This window comes from Palaemon carinicauda, chromosome 27 (assembly GCF_036898095.1).
Source record: "Palaemon carinicauda isolate YSFRI2023 chromosome 27, ASM3689809v2, whole genome shotgun sequence".
In the NCBI taxonomy this organism is placed as follows: domain Eukaryota; kingdom Metazoa; phylum Arthropoda; class Malacostraca; order Decapoda; family Palaemonidae; genus Palaemon; species Palaemon carinicauda.
In genome coordinates, this window is record NC_090751.1 from 82,745,016 (window position 1) to 82,767,515 (window position 22,500).

The following is a 22,500-nucleotide window of genomic DNA, read 5'->3' on the forward strand; positions in this document are numbered from 1 at the left end:
ATTATTATTTTCGCTAAAGGCTTTAGACTGCTCGTTCTAGCGAGGATTGGCTCAGTTAGTGCTTATGCGAAAAGTCTCCCCTAGATACTAAAGAGAAAGTATCTGATATTTATACAGTATATGTATATATATATATATATATATATATATATATATATATATATATATATATATATATATATAAATTTGTGAATATACAGTATATGTATATATAAATATATGAATATATAAAAATAAGTATATAAATATCTATCTATCTATCTATCTATCTATCTATCTATCTATCATATATATATATATATATATATATATATATATATATATATATATATATATATATATATATATATATATATATATATATATATATATATATGGGTGACTTGAATGCTAGAGAGGCGGTGGAGAGGCAGAAGGTGTCATTGGGAAGTATGGCGTACCAGGTGAAAATGAGAGTGGCGAGAGACTGGTAGATATGTGTGTTGAGCAAGAGATGGTGATAATTTCTAGCTTTTTCAAAAAGAAAGATGAAAACAAGTATACATGGGTAAGAGTGGCAAATAGAAGAGTGGTAGAAAAGGCGTTAATAGATTATGTGTTGAAAACTAAAACAATATTTGGGAGATTGAAAGACGTGCACGTGTATAGGGGTATGGCTAACGGTATGCTTGATCATTTTTTGTTGGAAGGAAAATTAGTTGTAGCAAAAGAATGGGGGAATAGAGTAGGCGAATGTAAAAGGGAGCTAGTGAGGGTTGAAGAGCTAATAAAACCGGGGGTAAAAAGTAATCAGGAAAGGTTGAAAATGGCATATGACGAAGTAAAAGGAAGAGAAACTCATAATTTAGAGGAGGAGGGGAAGTTAGTAAAAGAAAATTTTGTTGGGATTGCAAGACATGTGTATAGCAAGAAGTTTGTTGGAAGCAGCATGAGGAAGGGCAGTGAATGGTGGAATGAAGGAGTGAAGGTAAAAGTGGAAGAGAAAAAGAGGGCTTTTGAAGAATGGCTGCAGAGTAATAGTGTAGAGAACATTGAAAGATATAGAGAGAAAAATGTGGAAATAAAGCGCAATGTAAATGAGGCAAAGAGGGCAGCTGACCTGAGGTGGGGTCAGGGATTGGGTCATTCATATGAAGAGGATAAGAAGAAGTTTTGGAAAGAAGTGAAGAGAGTAAGGAAGGCTGGTTCAAGAATTGAAGAGACAGTGAAAGATGGAAATGGAAGGTTGTTAAAAGGAGAGGAGACAAGGAAAAGGTGGGCGGAGTATTTTGAAAGTTTACTGAATGTAGAGGGTAATAGGGAGGCAGATATAATTGCTGTTGCAGGTGTTGAGGTACCGGTGATGGGAGATGAGAATGAGGGGGAGATTACAATAGAGGAAGTGAGGAGAGCACGAGATGAAACGAGAGTAGGAAAAGCATCTGGTATGGATGGTGTGAGAGCTGAGATGTTGAAGGAAGGGGTTGTGACTGTACTTGAATGGTTAGTGAAATTGTTTAATATGTGTTTTGTGTTGTCAATGGTACCAGTAGATTGGGTTTGCGCGTGTATTGTACCACTATAAAAGGGTGAGGGAGATATGCATGAGTGTTGTAATTCAAGGGGTATTAGTTTGTTGAGTGTAGTTGGAAAAGTGTATGGTAGAGTACTAATTAATAGGATTAAGGATAAAACAGAGAATGCAATCTTAGAAGTACAGGGTGGTTTTAGAAGAGGTATGGGTTGTATGAATCAGGTTTTTACTGTTAGGCAGATATGCAAGAAATATTTAGCAAAAGGTAAGGAGGTGTATGTTGCGTTTATGGATCTGGAGAAAGCGTATGATAGAGTTGATAGGGAAGCAATGTGGAATGTGATGAGGTTATATGGAGTTGGTGGAAGGTTGTTGCAAGCAATGAAAAGTTTTTACAAAGGTACTAAAGCATGTGTTAAGATAGAAAATGAAGTGAGCGATTGGTTTCCGGTGAAAGTGGGGCTGAGATAGGGATGTGTGATGTCGCCGTGGTTGTTTAACTTGTATGATGATGGAGTGGTGAGAGAGGTGAATGCTCGACTGCTTGGACGAGGATTAAAAATTGTAGACGAGATTGACTATGAATGGGAGGTAAATCAGTTGTTGTTTGCGGATGATACTATACTGGTTGCAGACATGGAAGAGAAGCTTGGCCGATTAGTGACGGAATTTGGAAGGGTGTGTGAGAGAAGGAAGTTGAGAGTTAATGTGGGTAAGAGTAAGGTTATGAGATGTACGAGAAAAGAAGGTGGTGTGAGGTTGAATGTCATGTAGAATGGAGAGTTACTTGAGGAGGTGGATCAGTTTAAGTACTTGGGGTCTGTTGTTGCAGCAAATGGTGGAGTGGAAGCAGATGTATGTCAGGGAGTAAATGAAGGATGCAAGGTGTTGGGGGCAGTTAAGGTAGTAGTAAAAAATAGAGGGTTGGGCATGAATGTAAAGAGAGTTCTATATGAGAAAGAGATTGTACCAACTGTGATGTATGGATCGCAGTTGTGCGGAATGAAAGTGACGGAGAGACAGAAATTGAATGTATTTGAGATGAAGTGTCTAAGGGGTATGGATGGTGTATCTTGAGTAGATAGGGTTAGGAAAGAAGTAGTGAGGGAGAGAACGGGTGTAAGAAAGGAGTTAGCAGCTAGAGTGGATATGAATGTGTTGAGGTGGTTTAGCCATGTTGAGAGAATGGAAAATGGCTGTCTGCTAAAGAAGGCAGTGAGTGCAAGAGTTGATGGGAGAAGTACAAGAGGAAGGCCAAGGTTTGGGTGGATGGATGAAGTGAAAGAAGGTCTGGGTCTGGGTGATAGGAGGATAGATGTGAGAGAGGCAAGAGAGTGTGCTAGAAATAGGAATGAATGACGAGCGATTGTGACGCAGTTCCGTTAGGCCCTGCTGCTTCCCCTGGTGCCTTGGATGATCGCGTAGGTAGCAGCAGTAGGGAATTCAGCGTTATGAAGCTTCATCTGTGGTGGATAACGGGGAAGGGTGGGCTGTGGCACCCTAGTGGTACCAGCCGAATACGGTTGAGTCCCTTGTCAGGCTGGGAGGAACGTTGAGAGGAGAGGTCCCCTTTTTTGTTTCATAAGTTTGATGTTGGCTGCCCCCCAAAATTGGGGGAAGTGCCTTGGTATATATATATATATATATATATATATATATATATATATATATATATATATATATATATATATATATATATATATACATATATATATACATACATATATATCTTTTTTTTCTTTTCACGCTCATGGGTAGAGGGAGCAGTCATACCGGTGAGAGGTACATTCGAAAACCACACACTCTCACAAATTGCCGAACCAGCGGGTTTTAGTTAGGAAAGTAGGAAGGGGGTGGGAACTGGGAAGGGTTAAATATGTGTGTGTGGTGTGTGCATATCTTTCTAAACATATAGATGAATAAAACCTTTGGAGATTTATAACCTCATCACTCATAGTTGTTGTAGCAATTATACTCGTTCTCAAATAATTTCTTGGAATAGTTGGAAGACCCAAACCTACATGACTGAAGACTATAAAGCGTGAAGTAGGAGATGGTGAATGGAGAAGTATTGAATTAAAAGCTCTAGATAGAGACGACTAGCGAAATCTAACCGAGGCCCTTTGCGCCGATAAGCGTAGGAGGAGATGATAATATGTCCTTGGTTTGTACTTTCTGTTACCTTTTTGAAATAGGAAAGAAAAATGGTTTTGTGATTCTATAATTTTTCCTTATCATTTCTAGGTATTATGTTTAGTTTTTTTTCCAATGAAGAATTTGTATTTTCTGTTCATCTCTTTTATGGTTAATTTAATCGTTTTCCATTTAACAACAACAACAACAACAACAACAACAACAACAACATCAACAACAATAATTGGCATGTGTAGATTTACTTCCAAACAGTTGAAAAGCAAATAAATATTCTGTACATTCGATGCTAAAAAAGCACTATTCTTAATATTATAAATGCATTAAAATCACATCTGTTTTTAAACCTACAGTTGCACATTTCATATGATAGCTGTCGTTTAACATTGAAATGATTCGTGCGGTTATCAAAAAAAAGTATGGATGCTATATCAACCATAGGTTCTGTGACGCCAAGATGAGTTCCTATTTAAGGAGCTCTTACAGTGATTTTTTTTTTTTTTTTTTTTTTTTTGAAGAATCTGAGGGAGGATGGAGGGCGAATTATCTCCAGGCTTAATGACATACAACTTCTCATTTCTACAGCATCGTCTCTCTCTCTCTCTCTCTCTCTCTCTCTCTCTCTCTCTCTCTCTCTCTCTCCCCATTCTTGTTGTTCTGGTCTGTTCTGTGAAGATTGCCTAGCCCGTGTCTTGCATAAGGCAAGGCAATCTTTACAGAACAGAACAGAACAACCAGAATGGCGAGAGAGAGAGAGAGAGAGAGAGAGAGAGAGAGAGAGAGAGAGAGAGAGAGAGAGAGAGAAACCAGTTGTGAATAATATAGTACCTACCCTATCTTCCATCTTGACTTACACTAACAGCATACGGCCCTTTCCTGTGGACACAACTCAGTCCTCAGTCTTCAGTTCCCACTTGGCCTCGACGCCGTGAACACGTCTTCTCCATACAGCCCGCCCACTCAAGACGAACACAAGGAGGCTGGCTACATTTATTTCACATTTTGGAGAGGTTCTTAATGGCGTTAGATTACAGATACATCTTTATTTTTAACTGTTCTGCGTGAAGTAATATCGACCGTCGGTCAGTTAATAATCTAATAAAATTTATTTTCTTTTCCAAGTGAATTTTATACAGTTGAAGTTCAGATTCAAGTTTACATACGTTGATATCTTTAATATTACCTATCTCTATCTTAGAACTTACTTGTTATATATTTTGATATCTATCCTATAATTCTAATTCTAGTAACATTTACTAGTGGCGACGACTATCTACCGCTAGAACAAGTAAAGCTAGGCCACGCTGGTCTTACATAAAGCTGGGTCATATCTGGGCCAAGTGACCTAATGTACTTTCTATTACTATCTGTTGTCTCTTTTGCACACGAGTAAACGGACATCATTAAGAATGAATTTTTCCAATTCTTATGATCCCTTTTTTTGTCACTTTACAAATGTATAAAAAGAAGGTATGAATACACAAATATATTTATACAATAATATTCTTGCACACTCATGCTATATATATATATATATATATATATATATATATATATATATATATATATATATATATATATATATATATATATATATATATACACGTATATATATATTTATTTATTCATGTATATATATATTTATATATATATCATATATATATATATATATATATATATATATATATATATATATATATATATATATATATATATATATATATATATATATATATATATATATATATATATATATATATATATATATATATACGCACACAGTGGGCGGTCATTTTTCAGGTCTTTAGTCCCTACCTTTTTGTGAATTAGTATAATGATAGTTTTTCCAAGCTGTAGGCGCAGAGCATTCTTGTAGACGTTTTGTGCAAAGGTCAGCGAGTTTTTCTACTATAAACTTTTCTCCATCTATCATCTAATCAACTGTTAGGCCTCCTCCTACAGGTTTGCCTCTTATCGTGACTTTTAATATCTTAAATAATTTTACTTTTGGTACCAGATCAGGTGTTTCATTATTTCAACAGGCGAAGTTATTTCTTATATCCCTATTGTATAGCATTGTATAGAAATCCTCTGGAATTTTTATCACTGCATCTCGTTTTTTTTTTTTTTTTTTTTTTTCTTATATTTCCATTTTCATCCTTGTAAGTAAGCATCCGTTGGCGCACTGCTCCAAGTCTCCTTTTCATCAATTTGATGCTTCTTCCTTTCTTTAGGATTTCCTCATTTTTTGTCTGATTGTGTTCACGAATATCTTGGGGTTTTTAGTTTGTTTATTGTTTTGGATATTTGTGCTAATTCCATTTCATCTCTCTTGAATTTTACCCTCATTTCCAATCTTTTCTTTATTAGAATTTTGGTCTTTCCTGACACTTTTCCTTGGTCTTGTTAAGGGACTTTTCCACCTATATCATGTGCGGATTCCATTACAATTTTTTTTAAATTACTATTAACTTCTTCTTTACTTGCTTCCATTTCATCATGTAGCTGGGAGTACCTATTTTGTATTGCTGAAATTTAAAAACTCATCAGATTTTTCTCTTGTTACAGTAGTGTTTATTTCTATCTTAAAATGAGCTTTTCCTCTCTCTTTCCATAGATCTAGACAAATCTTGCTTCTCACCATTCTATGGTCGTTTGATTTAAATAGTTTATCACTGTTATATCTTTAAGTAAATTAATGTTTTCACTGAGAATAAAATCTATTTCATCTTTTCTTTCTCTATTTGGGCTTCTTCGTGTTCATTTTCTATGTTGCCTTTTATAAAAAAAATTGTGTTCATAATTTTAAGGTTGTTTCTTCCAGCAAATTCTTCAAGCATGTCTCCTCTGTCATTCCTTGTGCCTCCTCCAAATTTACCTACTTCTGATTCTCCTCTCTTCTTTTGACCTACTTTAGCATTGAAATCACCCAAAAGAAATGTAAACTGAGTCTTATGTCCTTTTAAAGATATCTCCAGATCTTCATAACTTTCTATTTCTTTCTGTGTTTGGGTTGTGGTGGCTGATGTGGTAACGTCGCTGACTGGTGAACGCAAAACTGCGGTTCAAGTCCCGTTCCAACTCGTTAGTTCCTTCCGTCGCTGCAACCTAACGATGGTGGGTTTGGGGGAGCCTATAGGTCTATCTGCTTAGTCATCAGCTGCCATTGTTTGGCCCTCCTTGGTCGTAGCATGGGTGGAGAGGGCCTTGGACGCTGATCATATGAATATATGGTCAGTCTCTAGGGCATTGTCCTGCTTAATACGGCAATGTCACTGTCCCTTGCCTCTGTCATTCGTGATTGGCCTTTAAACCTTTAAACGGGATATTGTTAGCGCATACGTTTGAATGATCTTTAATCAAAGACGGGTAAATGGAGTAAAATCCCAAAGTCATCCTAAAGAGCAGCTTTTGTTGGAGAAGCCCTCGCCCTCTCACCAAGAAATCAGGTCAAATATGCTTGTCAATAATCACTTTCAAGGCGAATGCAGTCAAAGACTTAGGGAGGAAGCTACGAAAGTATTCTTGACCTTTGAATTAATAGAGTTCTCTATATCTATCTACTTATCTATCCACTCGCAAAAACGTTTGGATATCTCTGTCTATCTGTCTATCAACTCACTCAAGAATATTTATTTGCTTTTATGATTGAATGTCCTTAATTTGATCAGTATGATTATGCACCGACATAGTGATATGTTCCATATTCGAAGCGCTTTTAAATATTTTTTTTTTATTGTGGGGTGGGATGCAAAGAAATTGTTATAAATAATTTTATTAATCGAAAATTGTATAAAAAAAATGCCCAGTTGTGGTCATGATATATTTACATTAGGATCAATCTCACAATTCCAGTTTTTATTCTATCGATGTTGTCACGCAGGATCAGCAAGGTACTGTGGTAATACATGCAGGTCACTTCACGTGGTGCACTGTAGGAATTACTGAAGGGTCTTTGCTCTGTAACCTTGTCCTTTAGTGCACCCTCTTTTTAACCTTCTCTTTAATCTTCCTTCCAGCTCCCTTCCTTATAATTTGCTACCTAATCTCTTTGAAATTTTAGTTGAATAGAAAATGTGATATTGGTGCTATTCTAAATTTGGCTTTTGATATGATGGTAAAGAATTTAGTGAAAGCTACGGTAATCGTAAGTGCATCATTTTGATAAAATTAATATTACCTCAAAATTATCTTTACAACGTGCTTCAAATTACATTTATGTTGGTAATGAACAGTACCCTTATCATTCAGTTTGCAAATGACCTTCTCATGACGACCCATTGAAAGCTGTATTTATCAGAGTGCAGATTGTTCTAGGCTTTGAGAAAGGATTTCATAACATCCTGCATCTGGTAATAGCCTGTGTTTTATTCTGTGTCGATGGTTACATTGCTTAAGAGGCTGTTCTTATTACTGGCAGCGTTTGCGTCGTAAGACCTACTTCTGTTGAAAAAAAAAAAATCATGAAATGCAATTAGGTTGGTTTTCATTACGTTCCGAACACAACCATAGCTTAGCCATTGCATTGCCAATAAGAATACTCGTATCCTTGACAAATTGTCGATTCTAACCCGTTTGTTTGTTAATGAACTTCCTAGACGGCATAAACGTTTTATTCTCCAAACCACAGCCTCGTATATACAGTTTCCGTTCATGAACGTAAGCCTTCCATAACCAGTTTTGCTCAGCGCTGAAGACTTATACACATGTTAACGTCCTCAAAAACTTTTTGTCAACGATGAAGTTACTGAACCTGTAAGGGGGAGAAGATTGAGGGGGAGGTAGAGAACTGGATGGCGAGATAAGGTGAAGGATGATATGGAGAGAAGAAGTTTGGTGGAAGAGGATGCCTTTTATAGAAGGCATTGGAGAGGGTGCATCAGGCAACCGACCCCTTAATGTACGGATAACAGTGGGGAAAAAGATGAAGTAACTGAACCAAAAACAATGATTGCCTTGTTTATTCTTTATATATTTGGTATTCATAAAATGGCAATATATCGTGGCTTTCTCTTCCGTGTACATAGATTAGCTAACTTCGTGTGATGGTAGTGGCAGTCTTATTGGCAGAAAATTCTTCAGATGTCTGTGGCAAAACAGGCGATACATTTGCAATTGCAGGTCATTCGGCTTCGCCTTGGCCAGCTCTACAAGAGTCAAACTTGATTCTTTGAGCAGTTAAATATACGTTTTTAGTAATAATAATCTGGCTTCGCTATACATTTCTCCATTCTTCCTGTAGAGGCTTTAATGCATAACAGATGAAAAGAGAATCTGGTTCATTGCGCAATTTATCAATAACAATTTACAGAGAGGCATAACTTATGCCATATTTGGCTCATATCATTATAAGCACCCAAGATGATTATAAGGTATACGAGAAAAACCTCTCCCCGCCCCTACCACTCCCGCCAAGCAAGAATGATGCTTCAAAATGTGCGAGTTTGCCGAGATCCTTCTCTCTAGGATTCCTTTCTCTTTCCTTTCTCTGAGGAACAGGTCTTCAGTCTCCCCCTTTCCCGGGACCTACTGCCACCACCCGCATGTAGACCGGTTGTAGTACCAGAGGTTTAAAGGGACCTTGGTGGTACCCCCACGGTCTTGGTTGATGGTCCCTTGACCTGCCATGCAAGGCTTTGGCGATCCGTGGAAACGTGTCTTATTCCTCCCTCTCTCCCCAGGCAGAGTTTAATCTCGAGTAATAGGAAGAAAAGCCAAGCAGTGTTGTGTATATATATATATATATATATATATATATATATATATATATATATATATATATATATATATATATATATATATATATATATATTATATATATATATATTTATATGCATATATATATGTGTGTGTATACATACATATATATATATATATATATATATATATATATATATATATATATATATATATATATATGTGTGTGTGTGTGTGTATACATATGTATATATATATATATATATATATATATATATATATATATATATATATATATATATATATATATATATTATAAATATGTATATATATGTATATATATAATATATATATATATATATATATATATATATATATATATATATATATATATGTATATATATATATATATATATATATATATATATGTATATATATATATATATATATATATATATATATATATATATATATATATATATATATATAGTTAGTTAGTTAGTTAGTTTAAGCGTACTATTCCGTAGGGAGGTAATGCTGTCGGTGACCTCATGCAGTGCACTGTATTCACCTTTAGAAAAAAAAACGCAATTTTAATCGGGAATTCTCCATAGAAATATACTGTTCATAACTGTATTTCAGTAAAATATAGGCGACCGTAATTTTATCCTACTTTGTTATTATCTTATTACAGCTTGGTGACCGTAATATCACTCATTTACGTCAGTATATCCGTTTTTAAAAAAGGTAAAAATCCTGGAATAAATGTTGCCAGACTTTTTCCGTTTTTTAATGCAAATTTTTAACAGTGAATCTATTAGCTCCACTTGCTTCCTATCCATCAAATTTACCTTCCTTTTTGACGTTAATAATATTTTAAATATCTTTCTTTAAAGCAAACGTAAGTTGATACCTTAAGTCTTCTCTTCATCATTTTGATGCTTCTTCCATCCTTTAGGGTTTCATCAATATTGATTTAATTGTGCTTACGAATGTCTTGTGTTTTTATATTGTTTAAAATTTTTGAAATTGTTATTATCATTAAAATCATAGAAATGATTATTATTATTATGAAAATTATTGAAATTATCCTGCTTGGTTCCCACCCCCAGTTACCCTTGGGCCATGAAAGGCCTCACAAGCCCCAGCGCTTTGTTGTATAATTAAAATTAATAAACCCCTTACTGTAGAGTATCGATGGAACTAAAATCAAGATCTCAGTTCCCAGGTAAAATCTTCATAGTTTCCTGCACAGCAAAGATGGCTTCATGCAGTTGATGTCTTTCAAGCAAAGTCCCACGTGTCACTTTTATTTGCCGTTTATCTTATATATTCATATGTTATGGACGTCTGTCAGCTTCCATTGTGAACAGGGTTTTATAATTTTCTTACCAAATACTGCAACTGCGGGATTATCTTTTGACGGTCCAGACAAAAGAATTCCTTCAGCCTCAGCGTCTCAGATTATATCTCGCTCTGATGTCATATTTTATTCAAGAATAAATTACCCGAGATTATATCAATGGGTTTCAATATTCAATTTTTATGTAATGCTTTGTTATTATTATTAAGCTCCACAAGAGTTGGAAGGTCCAGGCCTACAGGGCTGAGGACTATGAAACGTGAAGTAGGAGATGGTGAATGGAGAAGTATTGATTTAAAAGCTCAAGATAGAGACCACTCACGAAATCTAACCGAGGCCCTTTGCATCAAAAGGCGTTTTAGATGATGATGATTATTATTATTATTATTATTATTATTATTATTATTATTATTATTATTATTATTATTATTATTATTATTATTATTATTATTATTATTATTAACTAACCTACAACCATTGTAGGAAAAACAGGAAGATACAAGCGTTAGGGCTCCAACAGGGAGAATAGACCAGTGAGGGAAAAATATAAAGAAATTAATAAGTTATATATGAGAAGTAGTGAACCTGAAATATATTTATCAATAGAACTAAAAATGTAAGGTGTGTAGTTGGTTGGCCATAACACCTGCCACCTGTTGAGATACTACCACTAGAGTTATTGTGATCTTTGACTGGCCAAATAGTACTACACTGAAACCCTCTTCGGTTACGGCTCATTTTTTGCTTTACCTACACATATATCGAAGAGTGTGGCCCATTCTCTATACATTCTCCACTTTCCTAATACACCTAACAACACTAGTATAATCGAAAAAAGTCTTTTTTTCTTAAGGGATTAAATACAGCCCTGTAATTGTTCAGTGGCCACTTTTCTTTTTTAAGTGTAGTAAAGACTCTTTAGCTATGGCAAGCAGCGCTTCTTAGAGAAGGACACTCCAAAATCAAACCATTGTTCTCGAGTCCTGGGTAGTGCCATAGCCTCTGTACCATGGTCTTCCACTGTCTTGGGGTAGAGTTTTCTTGCTTGAAGGTACACCCAGGCACACTATTTTATCTGTTTCCATATTTTCTTTTGCTCACTGGGCTATTCTCCTAGTTGGAGTCCTTGGGCTTATATCATCCTATTTTTCCAGCCAGTGTTAAAGCATAGGTAGTAGTAATAATAATAATAAAAATAAAAATAATAATAATAATAATAATAATATCATATCCCTCATTATATAGGAAACTAGTTTACGCAACCCGTCAAAAAATGACAGCTAAATATTTACTGCATATCTACGTAAATATTTAGCTGTCATTTTTTGACGGGTTGCGTACACTAGTTTCCTATATAACGAGGGATATGATATTATTATTATTATTATTATTATCATTATTTTTATTATTATTATTACTACTACCTATGCTATAACACTAGCTGGAAAAATAGGATGATATAAGCCCAAGGACTCCAACTAGGAGAAAAGCCCAGTGTGCAAAAGAAAATATGGAAACAGATAAAATAGTGTGCCTGAGTGTACCTTCAAGCAAGAGAACTCTACCCCAAGTCAGTGGAAGACCACCACAACCTCCCCCCCCCCCCTCTCACCAGACTATGACTACCCCCTCTCCCCCTGCTCAAAGGAAGGGGAGAGCCTAGCGTTACCGAAAAGAGATACACACACACAAACACACACACATATATGTATATATATATATATATATATATATATATATATATATATATATATATGTTTATATATATTTGTATATATATATATGTATATATATATATATATATATATATATATATATATATATATATATATATATATATATATATATATATATATATATATATATATAAATATATATATCCAGACATTTTCTCATTATTATGTAGAAGTGATGATGCTTTTCGACTATCCTTTACACAGCTAGACCGAGGTAGGTGTTATTGTTGTGTAAAAATCTTGTGATTAATTATTCATTATTCGTCATCCTTTTGAGGAGTTCACAAAACTGAGGATCACCAGAGGCCGAGTAGGAAAAATCGACATCACGAGAAAAACCTGTTTCTAGATTGGCAATTTTCAAACGCTCATATCTTGGCTATACATAAACAGATTTTATATACTTTTGGAGTCTATTTATCCAAGTACCATTTATAATGAGAATAGAAAACAGTTCTTAGAAGACACTTAAGAAAGTAGAAAATTCATGATTTAAGCTCTGGCGAACTTAGCTGTAATATGAACGCCCCATGAGTAATTTAGCTAAATTAAAGACGAATGTTACATAGAGCTCGCACATCCATCGACGTTCAAATCGTTCAAAAGTGCACAGTTTTTGCAGATACTTTTCAATTGAACAGATTGACAAAGTCTCCTTTCATAGTTTATATAGGACTTTTCTATGTAATGTTGTTTCTGATATTAAAATGTCTTATAATTACGCCATAATTTCTCATTTACAGTTTATTCATTAATTCTCTATTTACTTTCCGCACTGGGATATGTTCCCTGTTAGTAGCCCTTAAGCTTCGAGCATTCTGCATTTCCAATTAGAGTTACAGCTTGGATAATAGTAATCAAAGTTTTTTTAACACAATAAATTCTAATGACCATCAGTATTTTCGGTAATTTAAAAAGGCACAGTATCTTAATGTGGAAATATTACTCCAATTAGAACTACAGTAGTTATATAATATCATAATTAATTATCAATCATCATCTCCTCTCACGCCTATTGACGCAAAGGGCCTCGGTAAGATTTCGCCAGTCGTCTCTGTCTTGAGCCTTTAAATCAATACTTCTCCATTCATCATCTTCTTCACGCTTTATAGTCTTCAGCCATGTAGCCATGTAGGTCTGGGTCTTCCAACTCTTCTAGTGCCTTGTGGAGCCCAGCAGAAAGTTTGATGAACTAATGTCCCTTGGGGAATGCGAAGAGTATGCTCAAACCATCTCCAGCTACCCCTCACCATGTTCTCATGATTATCATTATAGTAATTACTTGGGCAATTAGAAACAGAACACAGCTTTAAAACGGTACAATAATGAATACAGACTTTGATTTTTTTTTTTAATCATACAATACTTGATGTTCATATCATTTCACCCTGGCAGAGTATTTAATTTTCGAGGATTGAACGTAAGATGGTTGGCCCATGTTTAATACCATTTGTTCGTAAACCAGTCTGTCTTTAATAGTGGTGAAAGTAATGAATAAGTCCTAGAGATAATTAGGCTTGAATTCGAGTAAGATTGTTTGGAGAATTTAATTTTCTGGACAATGTAACAACCCACTAGAAAAACTCTCGGAAAACTCTGTTACGACACCTCTGTTCTTACAGCCCAAATCTTGCAACCTTTCCTAGTCTTGCTTGCGTAATGAGCTCGGGTGAAATCTCGAGGTGTGTTGGTGCCCAGAAAAGCCAGCAAAAAAGATAGTTTTAGTTCATTGGAATCACTGTAATTCTGCCTTCAGCTGCTGTTCTTGTTTCAAGTTGAAATGCCGATGCATAAACTGTAACTCCAGCAGGAAGTATCGTGATAAACAGATGAAGAGATTCGGTTAACCAAAGTGATGATAGTATTTGTTAGCAATCATACCTTCTCCCAATATGAAGCAGGGGTTACTGACTGATAAGTAACATCGCCAAAGTAACGGTGACGAACATTTCGAGTTATGAGTTAAAAGATTTGTCGACGTAAAAGTTAACAAGTATGGATTGACACAGACCGCTGGGCGATCTTCTTGAGGAGCCAGGCTAAGACCAGTTCCCCTTGGTTTGCCCTTGGTGCATTCGAGGAATGGTTATAATTTGAGTGACGAAGGAAGGTAGGTGGAGTTCCGCAGAGAAAGAGAGAAGAAGAAGAAGGAAAGATCGACTGTGAGAAGTGCACTGACTGGGAAAACCTATTTGCGTTGCTACCTCCGCATTAAAAAAAGAAAAAAAAAAAAAAAAAAAAAAAAAAAAAAGGTTGCTGGAGGGTGACTTCAGGACCGTCGTTTAGACAAAAAATGGAACGCGGTGAGGCAAAAATGAGACTAATAATTACTGAGATAATGATGCAAATAGCCATTATGGCGACTCTTCCAAATGGAGGTCGGCTTGAAGAACAAAGCCTCGCCCGAAGAAAGAAAGAAGTGAGATAATATACTTAACGTTCAATGCAAAATTTTATATAATGCAAACGTTTTTATCATTAAACTTTATCATCTAGATATTTCTGATTTTATCCTTTTAGAAAACAATGGCGGTATCTTAAGGTGTTTATCTAGACAGGAACTTGATAAAAAAAAAGAAAAGAAAAAAAAAACATTTGAGCTTCTCTGTTTTTAGACGACGAATATTAAAGATACTTATTATTCAAATCAATAATGTTTATGTATCAACGAGAAAATCATTACTTATATCGCTAGTTTAGTTATAAAGTGAAGATTTTTTCCTTTGATAATAATAATTATGATAATATTAATAATTATGATAATAATAATAATAGCAACAGTACAAGAACAGGCCTTAAGAACAATAAATATTCAACGAGCAATAGACCGACTTATCATCTCGTCAAAGTGCTAGAAATATGTGGCAAAAGAAGAAACTATTAACCACATCGCCAGTGAATGTTCAATACTTGCTAAGAATCAATATAAGAAACGACACGATACAGTAGCTAAAACTCTCCATTTGAGTCTCAGTAGAAAATGTGAAATACAATGTAGGAGCAAATGGTACGAACAAGAACCTCAAGCTGTGGTAGAAAATGATCAGGTTAAACTACTCTGGGATTGCAGTATAAGGACGGACAGGATGATATAAGTGTATCGACTAGACGTCAATCTGGTCCACAAGACAATGAAAAAAGTATTACTCATAGATGTCGCTGTAACGCGGATTCACCAGTGGAAGATAAGGGGAGATAAAAAATAGAAAAGTGTCAAGACCTATGGATCAAATTGAGAAGGCTACGGAATATGTAGTTAAATGTGGTGCCAATCATCTATAGGGGCACTAGGGACCATAACCAAGTCATTGAAAAGGAATCTGGAGAAGATAGGAGCCGATATACACCCCCCCCCCCAAGACTTGTGCAGAAGAGCGTGCTACTTGAAGCAACACCTATAGTGAGGAAAGTAATGGATTCCTAAGGGAGCCGGATGTCACCCTGAACCCCATAATATAAGCCACCAGTCTCTGTAGACTGATAAAAAAAGTAGCAAAAACAGAAAATGTTTTATTTACAATTACTGATATTTTCTTAGCATTGGCTGAGAGCAAAATGTCTCACGACCTTGGGAGAACTTTTGAGTCAGAAAAAGACGCCTGAAATCATTATTTATCATATTTCTAAATTGCAGGAAATTTCACCAGATGCATCTCTTCCTGCCAAAAAAAAAAAAAAAAAAAAAAAAAATATGAACAATTGATTTTGCATACTTCCAGACTTTGTGATATATATGTATATATAATATTTACATTTGAGTCAATAATAATAAATAACAGAATAAAAAATAGATACTGGACGAGGTATAGTAAAAATCAATTGCTAATACATAGAGCTCAGGCGAAAACTCGTAAATATGTTTTCATTGCACACTTGTTTGAATTCAGTCTTGTTCAGATGCTTGTGGGAATAAATTTGAATACAGATCCAGAAAAAAATAGAATAAAAAAAGAATACCTTCGAAAAATTCCCAGAACTACAAAATATAATAAACTTGTTTCTTAAAATGAGTATCATAAGTCTTGAAGCTAAATCCTTTCCAGTGACGTCCAGTATGGAATTCTCCCATCTTTTATAGCTTGCTGTGTCTAGGCTCATTCCATTGGGTCTGGTTTGTTTGCAACCTTGGAAGATGACGCAATACCTCTCCAGTCCCCAGTTTCTCAGCATTCCCAAAACCAGCACAAACTGCAATTGTGCGAACCTGTTGGAAACTTCTCTGCTTGGTAATCTGGTGGATGGGAGTTCGTAAACCGCTCAAGTTCGATAGTGTCAAGTAGTATCTACAGCCTCATCATCTTTGTGAGCTAAAGATGGGGGATTTTGGGGGAGCCTGCCTGTATGTCTTATCTACTGCCATTGCCTGGCCCGCCCTGGTCCTAGCTTGAGAGAGAGGGTGTTTGGGCGCTGATCATATGCATGTATGGTCAGCCCATTGGGCATTGTTCTGTCTATTTCCTCTGCCATTCATGAGTAACATTTAAACCTTTAAGAGTTATTTCAAATCAAAAATATCATTATGTATATGCGAGCAAATATATACATATTAGTTCAATAATTAACATTTTATTGTACGATACATTATCCTATAAAATTCTGCTTTTATGATGTTTAAAAACTGCTTCGCATTTGATTTGATCTCTTTGAATATGCAATATATACATCGAACCTTCAGTATCATTAAGAGTTACGGTCCACGTGGTTATTATATGCAAATGAGGAGATGCGTTTCCTCTGTTTCAAAGTCATACGGTAAATCTGTTCTAGAATCCTGCAACATCACGGAATCTACAGTTTGTGGAAACCTTGCACTGCGCCAATTGAACCACATTATCAATAGCTTAGTGCTCTATTGAATTTTCTAGCAATTACTATAACCAACCCTGCCTGTTTCGTTCACTGAACCCCTTCCCTTAAATGGATTAATGGAATACTCAGGACGGATTGAAATTGTATCTAATTTTCCTTCTTAATTTATTCTGCGAAATGTTTTGACGTCACCTAAATCAAAACTCTCTTATACTTCAATTAAAAAGTACCAGCCACTACTAGCATCGCTACTAGCATCTTCGTCCTTTGTATTTCTAATAGTTCTGAAAAATAATTTATATTACTTGATTATAGCTTTCAGACTTACAGTTTTCTAAGCAATATCATAACAGTATCAAATTTATGTCAAATATCTCAAAATTCTCTTTTCCTCAAATATCATGAGGTGAATTATTAGATTTTTCTTGTTGCCAGGTAACGACTCATATTGCAAAACAGAAGTAGTGGCTCAGTGTAAAGGAGTTTTTACTCTCTTTTTGGGACACTGGGACTACACACATAAATTCTGAAGGTCAAGGTAAGCTTCAGTGGCGAGTCTGGTCAGTTGAATTGCTGCTTGACCTAGTAACATCAGGAGTCAAGTAGCTATTTATAAAGTAATGTTAATTCATTTAGACCCAGTGTTGTTCTATCTTGTCCCTCCTAATCTCGTTTTTTTTTAAGTTTTGTATAGCATTTATATGATAGATCTAATCTAATTATTCACTACTTCTCTTCTAGTTGATTTATTGCCTTATTTCTTTTCCTCACTGTGTTATATCCCCTTTTGGAGCCCTTTAGCTTATAGCATTCTGCTTTTCCAACTAGGGTTGTAGCTTAGCTTGTAATAATAATAATAATAATAATAATAATAATAATAATAATAATAACCGGTTAATTTTCTTAATAATGCACCAGACAGCTTATTCTAATTTCCATAAGTGAGATTTTACTTGCTGGTCGAACGTTGCAGTTGTAAAGACCCAGAGAGTGAATTTCATTTCGAGTGCCGTGATGAGGATGGTAATTATCCTCTTTATGTTGCAAATAAATCAAGCAGGGTTTTTGAGTTCAGTGAAGCAGTTGTCCTCCTTCACAGATCTTTTATCAATCCATTGTTTCGTTATATTTTTCCTGATATGAGCTGATTCAAATGTTATTTTTTTATTTTTCTCAAGCCTTCCCCATCAGAAAATCGGTGTCAATGACCTTAGATGTCAATATGCCAGATAACTCCTAATTAATCAATCAATCTCATCGGAAAATCTATTAAAAGTAAGGTTGCTATCCCCCTGACTATGGAGCTTTATTCAGACATATGGACGTTCATGATGGTTACCAGTAAAATCAACGTCAAGGGCTCTAACAGTGATCGCGTTGGAGAGACCAGTCATCGATTTTTCAAAGGCCCATAAAAGAAGCTAGAGAAATCAAATAAACCACCATATTTCAGCCAATACACATTGGCCCTCTTCACGGTGTTAAAGGAGATATCAGGGCTAATTTGTAGGCTGTAATAGATTATAGGTAGGAGACTTACATAGAGGAGTCTCTATGGGCATGGATGATTTGTAACCTGCATAATTTTCAACTATTCTATCCAATCTATACAGACAAGAGAAGGTAGAGACAGAAAACTTCCGCCAGGTTAAAGATCTCTGGTTTCAGTATCATCAGAGTAGATACACAGCTAAACGTCAGCCGGGCAAGCATAACTCTCAACTGTGGTGCCAAACCACAGCAGTAGCCTGCCCAGTAAACAGCATAAACTTCCGAGCTGGAATCATTAAGTAGTTTCGCGACTCCGTTATCTTTGATAACATTACACATGGTAACGTAGAATTAAGCCCAACAAATTACCTAATAGTCTTGTAGGAAGTCAACAATAGATACTAGGCGTTAACAAGTTAGTGTTTTTAATACAAACGGTACTCGTTTTTATATCAAGTTTATATATATCGTATTTTGAAGTTAAATAAACTTAATTACTTTAAATTTATTGAGGATAAAGTACAGAAGTCTTAACATAACTTGACATCGAAAGTAAGAGATCGCAAATTAAAGAGATGGGGTCATGCAATCGGCTTTATAACTTGATTCTCATGAATTCTCAAGCAGAGCAGAGGACGAAGGAGGAGGAATGAGCAGGTCATACTTGCCATCAACTTTCTAATCTCATGCTTATGTGGTCGGTTTAAAAAAAAAAAAAAAAAAAAAAAAGAAGAGTTCTTTGCCAAAACGCTTGTCTTGTGAAAGCGGCGAGAAATGTCAGTTCTTAACTTTGGGTAGTGACCTTAAGCTGTGTATGAAGGGTGATTTAAGATATCAATAACCGGAAAATATCGGTTATAAGAATTGCCAATAAGAATGTAACACAAAAGGAAAATCCCCTATATAATTTATTTAAAATCAGTCGTCATTTTTAATACATTGTTGAAACAAATGGTAATTTTAATCGGAAATTCTCCGTAAAAACATACCGTTTTCAGCTGTATTTCAGTTAAACACAGGTGACCGTAATTTTAGCCTACTTTGTTATTATCTTTTACGGGTTGGTGATCGTAATATCACTCATATACGTCAATATATCCTTTTCAAAGCGGCAAAAATCTTTGAATAAATGTTGACAAGAATTCTCCGTTTTTTTTTTTTTTTTTTTTTTTTTTGGGGGGGGGTTGGGGGGTGGGGGGGGAGGGGGTTGGGGGCAAATCAAATTGGTAACAGTGTACATACGCCGAATCTTCAGCGACGTTAATGAATAATTGAAAAACAATCTCCGGTAATGTACACCTCAGGATAGGGTTAAATGATGACCTTAGATTACTAAGCGATTTTCGAAATCTTCTTAACTTAATACTTGCTTATTTTTTGACGGGTCATGCTGCCAATCAGAGTAACGAGAAGCAAGGACAACTTATTGCTTCAGATCAAAGACTTTTTTTTTCTTTCTTCTTCTTTTTGCGTTCTATTTTAATTGATCATTTGTGGTATCTCGCTTTTTATTGTGATTAGGATTCTTTGCCATCAGCCAAAACAGTATTATGATTTTAAGTGTGCGATTTTATAAATCTCTTATACCTCGTTTTTGTAAATTCTCCTTTTTTGTAAATGGCAATGGTGACTGTTCACTCTTGGTTAATTCTAATTGTCAGGCCTTCTCCACAACGAGGCTCAATACTACGCAGTATTCTAGAAGTTTTATTCCAGTTATGACCAAGTTGTGGAATGGTCTTCATAATCATGTACTTGAATCGGTGGAACTTTAAAAGTTCAAACGCGCAGCAAATGTTTTTATATTGAACAGGCTGACATAAGTCTTTTCATAGTTTATATATGAAATATCTATTTTGATTTTGTCACTGTTTTTTAAATATTTTATTTTAATTGTTCATTACTTCTCATATCGTTTATCTATTTCCTTATTTCCTTTCCTCGCTGGGCTATTTTCCCTGTTGGAGCCCTTGGTCTTATAGCATCTTGAATTTCCAACTAGGGTTGTATCTTAGCTAATAATAATAATAATAATGATAATAATAATAAGAGTGATGATGATGATGCATTGCTTATCACAAGTTTTCTTCTTTTCGTTTTAATCAATATCTATTTTACTTTAATATTTAAAAATCCCAATTTTTTTATTTTTTTTATTTTTTTTCGATAATTGTTACATTTGCTTTTATAAAATATTAATATGATATCCAGTCACCTTTTAAATTTCGTGGAGTCATTGCGTTTTCAGAAATCTCTTTAGGGAGTCGATATAACTTTCAATTTTCGGTATAAATTAATCTATGTTTTTTTTTATCCTAAAAGTAAGTTTATCGATTATAAAAGTGCAAGAAGTTATAAATGCAATAATACATATACTGTATATATATATATATATATATATATATATATATATATATATATATATATATATATATATATATATATATATATATATATATGTATATATATGTATATATATATACTGTATATATGTGTGTGTGTGTGGGTGGGTGGGTTTATGTGTGAGTTTGTATGTCTTCGTGTACATATATGTAATCAAGAGAGAGAGAGAGAGAGAGAGAGAGAGAGAGAGAGAGAGAGAGAGAGAGAGAGAGAGAGAGAGAGAGAGAGAGAGAGAGAGAGAGATTACAAATTAGATGATGCACCTATTCTAATTTAAACATGCATTTCCCAGCAAGTAATTCTTTAATGAAATTGCATGCATCCTTCTCACCAATTTTTTTCTTATTAATCTTTTTATTCAACTATCTATCAAACACATAGTTTACTTCTTACGTCAGTGAAGACAATATTCTCCTCGCTCAGGATTCGAACCTGGGTCCTCTTTCGGTTCCCAGGAAGTCTATTGGGTTGAGGTCAAGAATAATATTGAAACACAAATAATATTGTTTTTCTAATTTTAGGTTTTGGAAAGACGGAAAAAGGACGAGCACGGTTATTTGAAAACAAAAATAAAAACGAAAAAAAAAACGGGAAAAGGAGGAGAATTTGAATACTGAAGAAAATAGGAGAAAGCGAGAAAGAGATAAGAGAGGAGAAAATACGAGAAAGCGAGAAAGAAGTCAAGCATCAGCGGAGAAAGTACAATTGCTTTTGCAATAACAGTATAAAAGTATTCAATAAAGACTGGTGTTCATAGCAAGCAAAATGCTGTCACCGTGTACCATACTCAAGATGTACTGGAGAACTTTTGTTCTCGTGCTATCTCCAATCCTTGTGGCCATCTTGCCTATTGTTTCTGCTACGGATGTAAGTATAAGTATAAGTTTAAGTATTTATTTCATTAGGATACTCTTGCAAAAGGAAATATAATGAAATAAACCCCTTTCTTCCATGATCAAAACCCCACTTTTGTCATATCTTACCTAGATCTTAAATTTGTATATAAATATTTATATACTTTTAAAAGATAGCTTTCTTACTGACTATTTATATCGGCATTCTGAACAACAAATGTATAAAACCAACCCTGCTAGAACGGGTAACAGAGATGCAAGTGACTTTTTCAGGGTTCAAAATTGGGAAGCAGATATTCCCTACCCCCCCCCCCAAAAAAAAAAGTGTCAAAGACCGAAGAGATATGTGGGTGAAATTCAGGTTATCAGAAAGAGAAAATCAGAGATTATATATATGTTTCTAGATGAGTCTGGATTTCCGTTTAACTTTGCTTTGAAAAGTATTGTTGATTTAATTGATTTGCTTATACGGAATGTCTTCAT

At 34.9% G+C, this 22,500-nt stretch overlaps 1 protein-coding gene across 2 annotated transcripts in view; it reads left to right on the forward strand.

Annotated features, from left to right (window-relative positions):
* The first annotated feature begins 4,552 nt into the window (after positions 1-4,552).
* LOC137620772 (Na(+)/citrate cotransporter-like) overlaps positions 4,553-22,500 on the forward strand; it is a 33,806-nt gene continuing 15,858 nt past the window's right edge. The window contains exons 1-2 of one of the 2 annotated variants that reach the window (XM_068351194.1): positions 4,553-4,674; positions 21,685-22,030. In XM_068351194.1, coding sequence (XP_068207295.1) covers positions 21,929-22,030 — 102 coding nt within the window. In that variant the 5' untranslated portion in view covers positions 4,553-4,674; positions 21,685-21,928. Of the gene's footprint in view, positions 4,747-21,684; positions 22,031-22,500 lie in introns of both variants that reach the window. The other variant, XM_068351193.1, reaches the window with a different exon arrangement.